Source organism: Elephas maximus, chromosome 21 (genome assembly GCF_024166365.1).
Source record: "Elephas maximus indicus isolate mEleMax1 chromosome 21, mEleMax1 primary haplotype, whole genome shotgun sequence".
Lineage (NCBI taxonomy): Eukaryota > Metazoa > Chordata > Mammalia > Proboscidea > Elephantidae > Elephas > Elephas maximus.
Genome location: NC_064839.1, coordinates 33,521,106 through 33,533,839, shown reverse-complemented (window position 1 = coordinate 33,533,839; position 12,734 = coordinate 33,521,106). Strand labels below are relative to the sequence as shown.

The window sequence follows — 12,734 nt, the reverse complement described above, 5'->3', positions numbered from 1 at the left end:
ATGTCCACTGCAGCATCATATGCCAAGACAACAGAACTGGGTCACTGAGATGTCTATCTGTAGGGAAGTAGCTAACTAAACTCTGGTATGTATAATAGGATACATTTTTTAAAAAATAATTTTTATTGCGCTTTAAGTGAAAGTTTACAATCAGGTCAGTCTCTCACACAAAAACCCATATACACCTTGCTACACACTCCCAATTATGCTCCCTTTTTTTTTTTTAATGAGACAGCACGCTCTCTCCCTCCACTCTGTTTTCGTGTCCATTTTGTCAGCTTCTAATCCCTTCCACCTTCTTATCTCCCCTCCAGGCAGGAGATGCCAACATAGTCTCAAGTGTCCACCTGATCCAAGCTCACCCCTCACCAGCATCCTTCTCCAACCCATTGTCCAGTCCAAACCATGTCTGAAGAGTTGGCTTGGGGAACGGTTCCTGTCCTGGGCCAAAAGAAGGCCTGGGGCCCATGACCACGGGGGTCCTTCTAGTCTCAGTGAGACCGTTAAGTCTGGTCTTATGAGAATTTGGGGTCTGCATCCCACTGCTCTCCTGCTCCCTCAGGGGTTCTCTGTTGTGTTCCCTGTCAGGGCAGTCATCGGTTGTAACCGGGCACCATCTAGTTCTTCTGCTCTCAGGATGATGTAGTCACTGGTTCATGTGGCCCTTTGTGTCTCTTGGGCTCGTAATTGCCTTGTGTCCTTGGTGTTCTTCATTCTCCTTTGATAATAGGATACATTTTTAAAATGAAGTATGTCCTATATATTGGTGTGGAAGGAGCTCCAAGGTACATTAAGAGAAAAATGCCAGGTGCAGACTGTGTATATGGTATGACACCCTTTCTGTAAAAACACACCCAAGAGAAAACATTTCTGTAAAGATACACAAAATATGTCAAAAGACAAAGGATTATCTTTATTTTTGCTATACCCAAATCTTTGGTTTAAAGATGATCCGCACAGGTTTTTGTCAGGGTCAGGAGTGACAGCTTTGAGATGGCGGTACTGGGAACAGTAAAGGAGGAAGGGGGGGTGTCCAACGTAGGAGAAGGCCAAAGCCCTGTAGGAGGTATCTCAGCGGAGTAGATCAACTCAGGAGAATGTCAGCAACCTGCCATTCACCCAAACTGAGGGTGGAAATGTCCAGAAATATTCAGTGGCTGCTGGTGGATTACTAAGAGTGTATATAGGGGGGACAGGTATTTATCAAAGCAGTCCAAGGGAGAAATGCAGGGACAGCCTCAGGTTAGAGCATACTGCCTAATAGCATGGACTGAGAATGTGAATTTCAGTTTTGCCACTTAACAGCTTTGTGCCTTCAACAAGTAGCTTAACTTCTCCATGCCTTAGTTTTATTTGTAAAATGGGAATGATCATGATACTTCGAAGGTGTGTTAGGATTCCGCTGAATGTCTGGTTTGTAGGTAAATGCTTTGTGTTACTGTCATTTTGAAAAAAATCTAACAGTGACAGAGACTTGATAGAACTTATTGGCAGGATATACAGACTGGATGTGGGAGATGAGGGAGTATGAAGTCAAGAATAAAGACGCTTAGGTTTCCAGCTTGGGTAGCTAGATGAATGGTGGTATCACTGACAGGGAAGTGACCGGAGAAACTGACACCGAAGGCTAGAAGGATGTCTATCCTTCTGGTAAAACCGTCACATGTAATAACTTGGAAGGCAGGAAATGTGCCAAGTTACTATTGGCTGTGTCTGTCAAGGTACTTCTAACAAAAGCAAAAAAAAAAAAAAAAACAAAAAGAAAAGCAAGCCAGCCAGTTTGGAAGCAGGAATGAAAAGGATGGAGCTAAGGGTCATGGAAAACAGTGGACTGTGAGGCCTTAAAAGAACACTCCCATCTCAGGGTGGAGGGCCCTCAGATGGCCTCCCCAATGGCATCGCGTAACTGTTAGACCAGTGATTGCATTCTTCCCCTTTCTGAATGGAAGTGTTTCTGTAGTTTCCCTGTCTCTGGTCCACCATTGTATGTATACTGGCAGTATAAGGGACTGATAACCACAAATCCTAGAATGTCAGCTCAGTGCCTGACTGGCTGGCACTTGTAGGTTGTCTCCCCTAAGTATATGTTCCTGAAGGAAGGAGAGTGAATCATTTAATGGAGAGGGTAAACTGTGGCAGTCGTTAGAGCTATTCACAAATACTATGACTCTCAACTGGGCAAAAGGTAGGCCTGCAGTTCCCTGACCAGGTGAAACTGGATGTGGGCCGATGACTTACTTGGTCTAATGAAATGTGAACAGAAGTCACCTGTGTCAGTTTTAGGTGACAGTTTTAATAGTCAGTGCCCCTTTTTATACACTATCTTCTTGGCTCTGTCAAAATGGCAGGCAACATTCCATTAACTGTCGTCAGCTTAGGTCACCCAATGATGGGTATGTAGCACATGAAATACATCTTTGTTGTAAGCCACTGAAATTTCTGGTGTTTTAAGGCAATAAAACTAGCCTATCCTGTACTTTTTTCTCAGGTCTGAAATTCCCTCACACCCACTGTTAATGTTGTTCGCCGTCAAGTTGATTTCAACTCATAGTGACCCTAGTGTTTCCTAGGCTGTAATCTTTATGGGAGCAAATTGCCAGGTCTTTTCTCCCACTGAGCAGCTGGTGAGGTCGAGCCGACCTTTTAGTTAGCAGTTTAGTGCTTAACCATTGTGCCACCAGGACTACCTCCATGCTGTTATGGATTGAATTGTGTCCCCCCAAAATGTGTGTCAACTTGGCTAGACCATGATTCCCAGTATTTTGTGTTGTTCACCATTTTGTGATCTGATGTAATTATCCTATGTGTTGTAAATCCTAACCTCTACGATGTTAATGAGGCAGGACTCAATCTACAGGATTAGGTTGTATAGTGAGTAATCTCTTTTGAGGTGTAAGAGAGAAGCTAGCAGAGAAGAAAAAAAAAAAAAAAAAAAACCAAACCTGTTGCCGTTGAGTCTATCTTGACTCACAGTGACCCTATAGTAGAAAGGAGAGAGACCTCATTACCACCAAGCAAGAAGACCCAAGAATGGAGCATGTCCTTTGGACTTGGGGTCCCTGCACTGAGAAGCTCCTAGACCAAGGGGACAACTGACACCAAGACGCATGGAGATTTCCAAGGAGTGTCAGGCCCATCAATATTGAAAGGAGGGAAGGACCTTCCCCAAGAGCTGACAGAGAAAGAAAGCCTTCCCCTAGAGCTGGCACCCTGAATTCAGACTTCTAGCCTCCTACACTGTAGAATAAATGTTTGTTAAAGCCACTCAATTGTGATATTTCTGTTATAGCAGCAGCACTAAGTAACTAAAACACATGCCCACTAGGCTACTCTTAATCCTCTCTACTGGATTACCACATGATCAGTGGGACCAAGTCTCCGCTTCCAGTCTTGTTCCCTCCAATTCACTCACTATAACCAAAATGAGCTTTCCCAATGTTTTTGAAACTTGAATAAGGCCAATAATGACCTTTAAGCAACTTGCTTAAATTGTTCTAACCAAAAACTGAGAGTTGACTAATAGTGATTTAACTGTTTCAGAATATTTTATATTTAAGCCAACACTGGTTTTTTTTTTGGGGGGGGGGATACATACACATGGTGGTGTTTCAAGAAAGGAAACTGATGCTATCTATGGGGAATCATGTCTTGAAAGCTGCCTGAAAATGATTTAATTTTACCTGTAAAAAATGTTTGGGGGATCAAAACAGCGCTATATACTCAGTAATATATACAGACTTTGTAATATGGCTGTGGTGCGTTAAAATTTATGTCCATAAATTCTGACATCCCTCCCTTCAAGAGATGAACTTTAATATTCCTCGCTTTGAGTGTGGGTGTAGTATAGTGAATTACTTAACATGGCCGTTTTTACCACCAAAGAAGAAGAGCCAGAAGTGGAGCACGTCCTTTGGACCTGCGGTCCCCGTGCTGAGAACCTCCTAGACCCAGGGAGTGAGGTCCCTCCTCTGCTCTGGGATTGACTCTCTTTTTAAGCCTAGCGGGATGGCAAAACTGACCAGTCCTCTCATTAGGGTTCCCAGGGGACAGAGAGTGCTGTAACATGGGAGATAGCGCAAGACAGTGAGAAGCAGAGAAATTGTGGCAACAGAACCAGGAGACCAGCTAGACAGCACGGTGGGCTTCTTGGCCCATAGAGCAATGTGGCTACAGTGAGTATGCCGACCCACAGGGTGAGAGAGCTGAGAACCTTCTGGAAGGAGGCTTCCTGGTGAAATAAGTGCCTTTGGGCACTTGTCAGCAGAGCTAGGCTTGCCAACCCATGCAGCAAGAGAAGCGAACACCTTTGGGCAGAAGGTTTCCTAATGGAGTGGGGTACCTTCAGGCACTTGTCAGCAGCTAGGGTTGCTGAGCCAAAGAGGAGGCAGCTGAGTGCCTTCGGGTAGCGGGGTGCCTCTGGGCACTTTTTGGCAAAGCTAAGGAGTTTTTTAACACTTGCCCAAGCATGGCAGAGGCCATGCCCAAGCGAGGCTAAGGGCTGCGGCCAGCCTGTTCTGAGGGGGCTGAGAGGAGACTTGAGTGGCTGAGAGGAGCTGAGAGGGATGTCCTGCACTGAAGAAGGGAGACTTTGCCTACATGCTTCCTGATCCTGATCTCAAGTTGTAACCTCTTACTTCCCTAATAAACCCCAGAACTGTGAGTATAGTCTCTGAGTTCTGGGTGGCCACCACACCAAATTACTGAACCCAGGAGAGGGTGCCTTGGGAGGGATACCTCCACCTCACAGGCGTCAGCCTTGGGCTGCTGCTGATGGTAATTCTCTCTCCTCCCCCTGAAGTTAGAGGAGGTCTGATGCTGCCGTCACACTCTTTTTGCAGTGGGCCAGATCCAGTGACCGGCTTCTAACGTGTGACAGAAGTCATGTATGCCACTTCTAAGATTAGGTTAGTAAAGACTTTGTTGTTCATATCAGGCACGCACTCTTTCTCTTGGGTCACTTATTCTGGGGGAAGCCATCTACCGCCACTGAGAGATGCCCTTCAGAGACCCACATGACAAGGAACTGAAGGATGTTTCTGGTCAATAGCCAGCAAGCGGGACCGAGGCCTTTAGTCCAACAGTCTTCAAGCAACAGAGGCCAGCCAACGACCACATGAGTGAGTCTGGAAAGAGATCCTTTAGACTCAGTCAAGCCTTGAGACTACCTATCCCTGGGTTACAACTTGACTCTAACTTCATCAGGGACCCTGAACCACAGCGCCACTGAGCTTAGCTACTTCCGGATTCCTGACCAACAGGAATTGTGAGATAATAAATTGTATTAAGCTGCTAAGTTTTGAAGTTGTTATGCAACAATGGGATATTAATACAATGGCTTATGACTTGAAAAGCTCCCCTGTCGCACTGTCAAAGGAGGCACCTCATTCTTTTATTATTTTCCATAATGGTGCCAATTCAGCATTTAAAGCTATTTGTTGTTTACAGTAAGTTTGGTGGTGAATAACAAGTAAACTTGTTCAATTATGGACCAAGCTTAAAGCATGCTTCTAAGTAAAAAGCTTAATTTTCAACAAAAGTCCTAAGAATGTTTGAAGTAACACCAGCACACACACAAACAAAAGTGTATATTCTTAAAATAAATAATGGAAAGATGGTACTAATTTAGATATGTAATTTTTGGAATTCTTCCTCCCTGACAAGGTCACTACTTTATAGTCATACCTCATAGGGTGGGTAAATCAAGCCAGATTTTTGAAAACCATAATGCACTTTGGGAAATTAGTACCCTTTATAACGTTTACATTAAAGTAAAGGCCTTCTTTGGAATTAGCAGAAATGACCACTAGATGACACTGTCGTTGCTTTTTTTTTTTTTTTAAAGGGTTAAAAAGCAGGGTCAAAGAACCATTCAGAAACAACAAAAACGATTATGTCATAACTAACACTAGAACAGAAATTGCTGACTTGTGTCAATAAAGAGCAAGACCCTTGTTTTCACTACACCGAAGTTTATTGTGAAAGTAAATTAAACATACAACATACAGTATGACTAATGGTGACAAAAGCAATCTGGTAGCTTAAAGCAAGTTTAATTGGAAATGAATTTAGAAAAGATGATGCAACGATGTAATTTCATTTAAATAGAGATTATGAAAAATATCAAATTGCATCAATAACTTAATAAAAGTAGGTCTTAAAGCCTGCAGTATTGGAGGAAAAGGGCTCATGATCTTAATGCCAGCATTAAGACAGACAGAAGCAGCAGTGCTAAATGATAAGAAAAATTCAGTATTTACAGAACGATGGCAAAATAAACATTTAATAACATTTGATCTTATTTACTGATAAACTGAAAGCCCTTCGATAGAAGCAATAGAGAAAAATGTACCATCCTGTTATTAAAAAAAAAAAAAAAATTAAGTGCAGAAGTCAGAAACCAAAGAGCTCTGTAATAAAGTAACCTTAAGACACCACTGTAAGGACCACTTAAAAGGCAATTTCCTCGGGGGAAATTGGGGCACTGAGTGTGTAAACATGTGAACTGCACAACACCAAATACCAACCAAACTCATTCATAAGACTTAGATACAGAAGATCAGCAAGACCTTTTATGGTGTATTATTGTTTATAACAATTTAAACACACTCCTTACCATGCATGACTTCAAATATATAAGTTATTTTTATTCTGAGATATAGGATATCTGTTTATGAATCATAAGTCCTATGTACAATGAAAGTCACGCCTCCTTGATCAATCAAGTAATTGATACAGTTTTTAAATGTAATGACCTCATTCAGACTTTAGTTTTTTTCCTGCGCTGACCATGTCAGTTTCTCAAACTTTTAAAATAATACCATTCTATTATGCTAAAATACATTTTTGCAAAAATTCAGAAATTTAGCAACATTTAATGAATGTGACCATGAAAAATATTTGTAAGAAGGTGCCAAATGACTTGGCACTTTTTTCCAGTCTTGTATTAAAAAAAAGCTGCACTCAATTTGATATTGAACCTATTTAAAAAATATTCTTACACTAATTCATCTCAAAAGGTTCTATTACTAGTCCTTTTGGAAAATACCGTATATATAGTGGTGAATGTTTTTTTCCAGAATAATTATTGGAAGAAAATGTATCCTCTGCACAGATGAACATTTTCTCTCTAACACTACTCATTTTCCATCACCTAGCATTGTTTTTACAAAAGCATGCGATATAAAATACACATAAAAGCAGCTATCTTAAACATGATTTTAATACAATATTACCTTTGTAGCTGATTCATCACTGTCTCCAGTTTAACATGCTGTTACATACATAAAGAAGCTCCAGTATCCCTTTTCTGATTGACTTTTAAAAAAAATCCCTGAATAAAACAGAAGCCAGCCTGTGACTTCTTTAGGCATTTCAGTAGAATATTATCATCTATGGAGAATATCTCCACCCAAACTCATGACTATAGAACAATCTAAAACAGATCTGGCGCTGATTACAGAGTTAATACCGATTTAAAAATTTTGTTTAAAAAGTAAACAAAGGGTGCTGATTACTAGTATTTTACAAGGATACTGCAACTTTTAACAACTGTAAACTTTGTGTTAAAGGCTGGGGCAGACAGCTCTACGCTACTAGGTTTTTAGCTTGTAAATAATGCAAAACATCAGCAGTTTTAAAATGCAATAGACTATAAAAACATAAAAGAATATGGGGGAAACAAAACAAAAAACTCAAGAATGCTTATCTAAAATAAAGCTGTATAACGAACACATCTAAAAGTACAAAAAAATTAAAGCAACTAAGGGAAAAAAAAAAAACCCTTTGATATAAATTTTAACTTCTTGACCTGTTTTTAAATGACATGAACTTTTAAATTACAATGAAGAGAAAAAGGGCTTTACAAGTGGCTAGTTTCAACTCACTAAAATAATGCCAACAAGATAAGCTTGCATAGAAAAAAATTCCAAAGTATTACTGGCTACATGCTTGAAGAATCAGAAATGCAGGTATTATAATCATAGTGCAAAACCATGGCAGTTTGTGATGTCTGTTACTGCCTAAGGTTGAGAAAAAGACTGCAGTACCTCCAGTTATCACAGTTTCTGGTCTTGTAATCGATTATTTCTACCAACTAGAAGCAATGTATGTAAAGATGAACTGCACATCTGCTGTGCTACTAATTAACCAAGTTTGAGGTCATCACCACCACCTAAATTAGAACCAGGACTAGGGTCTTGTTGTCTTCTTGCCTGCAATGACAAAATAATAATTTGGCATCAATATGTGTCTTGAAAAACAAAACATTATACATATAATACATACTAAGACAGCAATACATGAGAAGAGCTCACAAAAATTTTAACCAGAATCTCCACATGTAAAAGGCAAAGGAACAATTAAAAACGTGTGAAATATTTTGCCAAAGTTTCCTTAAAAAATGAAAATAAAACTCATTTTATATTCAAAGAGCATCATCATAAATTTGTACTACATATAAAAGGAGCAACAAATCTTAAGTTTACGGTTTTGGAACTAGAGGGGTTAACTTTAACATATCAGCCTTAGAAGCATACCAACTTAGAAGCAAACTTTCCCGTTTAGTAGTAGCTGACATTTATTGAGTATCAACTATGTGCCGGGCACTATTCTAAGCACTTTCTGTGGATGAACTAATTTAATTTCTCCCAACATTCTATAACATAGGTGCTATTATTTATCCTCACTTTATAAGGAAACTGAATCACAGAGAAGTATATGGTCTACCAATTACATAACTGAAAAATGTGGTAGTGAACTCCATCTCTTCCTAAATTCCATCTCTGCCAACTGAGTTTTAACCAGAAATCTCTACTTCAAGAAATAAAGTCCAGAATTGCTACAAAAAATATTTTCTCAACAGTAAAGACACAAATACAAAATGAGAGTCCCTGGTTCATACAGATGATAACCAGAAGTATCTTTTTAACAATACTTACCAACCAAGAGGCTTGACAATTATAAACGCTGAGGATTTCAAGATTCGCTTTAGAATGAACATTCTTATTTAAACTATTTATGACAAATTAGTTAAGAGAGAGCACCTACCAACTAACATATATAATCATAATTAAAAAAAAAAACAAAACCATTACCATCAAGTCTAATTCTGACCCATAGTGACCTCAGAGGACAGAATAGAACTGCCCCATAGGATTTTCCAAGGCTGTAATCTTTACAGAAGTAGACTGGTACATCTTTCTCCTGTGGAGCACCTGGCGGATTCAAAATGCCCACCTTTAGGTTATCAGCTGAGCACTTAACCGCTGCACCACCAGAGCCCCTACTGGTACCGTAAGATCAGATCAAGTTTAGTTAGAAGCTCCAGCTAGGCCGTTATTTGTCAAGAGCATTATGCTGTTTAAATAAAAAGGATAGTTACCTTATTCACTTTCAAACAAAAAAAATAAAATCCAGCACAGTTTTAGTCTTTCTTATAATTTTGATACACTTCTTTAGGGGATTTTAACTATTTTATATTATTGGACTGTACACTGACTAAATTTTAGCACATTCTTTTCAATTAACTAGCCAAGCTGAAGTTATGCTGCATGATCACAGACTGAAAAAACTTTGAAATTCATCTGCATTAGAAAAACAATTTCTGTTCCACACAGAATCAGCGCTAAGCGTAATATAAAAAAAAAAAAAAAATTTTTTTTGAAGTATAATAGGACAGACCAATTCTGTAATATCAGCGACAGTGATATAAGCATCTGGTTTCAGTTAATGAAGGTTAGAAAAGAGCTAAGCAATGAAGAAACACTGAGAAAAATCAATCTTAATTATATATTTATAAATCACTACTGATCTACCACTAATACTTCCTGAAAAGAATACTTCAGCTTTTGTCTTGTATTTTAATAATAACGGGATGACTTCAAATAAGTGACAAAAAAACAGTCACCAGTAGCTGGAATTTTCTCTACTGGTCATGGCTGTGAGGAAGTAGTATGGGTTTATTTAAAATATTGTATTTGGCAAAAGTATGGAAAACCAGGAGTAAAGATAAGTTGTCCTGGCTATTTAAGTTTCTGTTTATATTGCAGAGAAGGGGTGGAGGAAGATATAAGAAAAGAAAGACATGGTGAAGGGGCATCAATAGCAGGAAAAATAAAAGGGGGGGAGCCTGCTAGAGGCTGAACGAGAGCAGAAGAGGGAAGAGTGAGAGAGCTTGAAGACTGGGAGGAAATTGAATACTAGAACAGAAGATGTATGGGCTGTAATATGAAGGAGACAAATACAAAATCAGATTAAAGTTCAGTGAAATAGCTTTCACAGGACTAGAATTCAACAACTAGATGAGCTGCCTTGAGAAGGAGTGCTTTTTGACTACTAGGGCAGTCTTCTAACAGAGGGTGAATATTTTTAGAAGGAATTCCTCTGTGGATAATAGGTTCAGCTAGGTGATGGCAAAGAAACTCCCTGGACTTGATGATTCTAAATGAATACGGTCTGTAATTTTTAGTTCCTTTCTCCCCAGTCAACCCAAGTGGGCCCTGGAATCTAACCTTTTACTAACAGTTACTTCAGGACAGGGCTTTAATATAAAGCAGATGTTCAGGAGTCTACTTCAGAACACAAATCTGTTTTTAAAACTTATAAAGAATTAATCTAGACCTTTTACTACAGTTGTTTGTTTTCTTTCTTTCGGTATACCATCACCTAGAGAAATGGCAAATCTGGTTCCACGATGCACTCATGGCTCCAAAATGAGAGAGGAAAAAACAGTCCTCAGCAGCTACAGTTTTCCCTACTGGTCAGGGCTATGCAGAAGCCAAGAACAGGAGAGTACAAATGAATACAAATTCTTGGTTGATTTCCATTCTATTATTATGAAGATCATCAAAGCAAAGTTGAAAACTTCTGATGGAAAAATGCTTTAAAAATTAAAAATTTTTACAATTTATTGTGTACTATTAAAAAAAATGTCTATATATTATGGTAATCACTTTGATACTTGCCTAACAGAACACCGAATTAGAGAATTTTACAGCAGCAAAGTACTTCAGAGATTTGGTTCAACAATCATTTTACAGATGATAATAAACCTGAGGTTAAGCAATTTCCCTAAGGTCCTCACACAGCTGGTAGAGTCAGGACACCAACTTAGATCTCTGGAAAAGATGAACCTTTAACTCACAATTTGCACTAATGTCAGCTTCCTAACTCACTGCTACATCTCCCCATTACTAAGGCTGGAGGTGACACCAGGTAGAAATCTTAAGTCCCAATATTAGAGAAAGAAATGCTAATCAAAAATCACTTTTTGAAACTCATGAAAAAGGTAAAGACAAGGTCAGCAGACAATTACAAACACGTGCCAGATAAGTACACTGCAAGAGCTGGTCCAACAGGCATATCAAAAATATGTAGTTCTTAGAGAATATGCAACCTCAGGAAAACTTTAAATATAGGGGTGTGATGGTTAATTTTATGTCAACTTGGCTAGGCCAGGGTGCCCAGTTCCCTGGTTAAACGTAGGTCTAGGTGTTGCTAGGAAGGTATTTACCCGTGATTAACATTTACAGTGAGTTGATTTTAAGTAAAGCAGGCTATTCTCTATAATGTGGGTAGGCCTCATCTAGTCACTTGAAGGCCTAAGAGCAAAGCTGAGGTTTCCTGAGGGTAAAGGAATTCTGCCTCAACACTGTAATGCAGATATCCATCCTGCTGGTATTTGCAGCCTGCTGCCTGGCCTATACATTTTGAATTTGCCAGTCCCCAGAATGTCTAAACACAGACAGACAGACAGACACACACATACACACACGATTTTGTTTCTCTGGAGAACCTTAATACAAAAAGTAACATTTCAAAATAAACAGAATGGGAAAAATCTACATTTCTGGGCTTGAACCATCTTAGCTACGTGACCTTAATTAAGCAAGATTCTTGTCTTCTCTCAGCCTTAGTTCCTCAAAATGCAGATACTCCTTATAAAAGCATTTAAGACAGAATAAAACAAATACTTTTGGTGTATACGATCTGGCACATAGCCCTTATGCTGCTGCTGTTATAACAAAGTTGCTCATCACTTCCCAATTTCTCTATATGTACTTTTCAAATACTAAAAATATTTGCATCCTAAGGTGTATATGGGTTTTTGTGTGAAAGACTGACTTGATTTGTAAACTTTCACTTAAAGCACAATAAAAATTACATATAAAAAAAAATTGCATCCTTCCCACTTTGAAGAGTGGTGTCCGGGGTCTTCAACACTAGGAAGCAGCCATCTAAGATGCACCATTGAGTCTCAACCCACCTGGATCAAAGGAGAATGAAGTACACCAAGGACACAAGGTAATTACAAGCCCAAGAGACAGAAAGGGCCACATGAACCAGAGACTACAATAGCCTGAGACCAGGAAAACTAGATGGTGCCCGGCTATAACCGATGACTGCCCTGACAGGGAACACAACAGAGAACCCCTGAGGGAGCAGGAGAACAGTGGGATGCAGACCCTAAATGCTCGTAAAAAGACTAGACTTAACGGTCTGACTGAGACTAGCAGGACCCCAGTAGTCATGGCCCCCAGACCTTATGTTAGCCCAGGACAGGAACCATTCCCGAAGCCTACTCTTTAGACAGGGATTGGACTGGCCAATGGGTTGGAGAGGGAGGATGCCAGTGAGGAGTGAGCTTCTTGGATCAGGTGGACACTTGAGACTATGTTGGCATCTCCTGCCTGGAGGGGATATGAGAGGATACAGGGAGTTAGAAGCTGGCAAAAAGG

The 12,734-nt window shown here is 39.6% G+C and overlaps 1 protein-coding gene across 2 annotated transcripts in view; it reads right to left on the bottom strand.

The window, feature by feature from the left end:
* Window positions 1-5,967: 5,967 nt before the first annotated feature.
* CBFB (core-binding factor subunit beta) overlaps window positions 5,968-12,734 on the bottom strand; it is a 58,387-nt gene continuing 51,620 nt past the window's right edge. For both annotated transcript variants that reach the window (XM_049864000.1, XM_049863999.1), the window contains exon 6: window positions 5,968-8,210. In XM_049864000.1, the coding sequence (XP_049719957.1) occupies window positions 8,188-8,210 (23 nt within the window). In that variant the 3' untranslated portion in view covers window positions 5,968-8,187. The remainder of the gene's footprint in view (window positions 8,211-12,734) is intronic.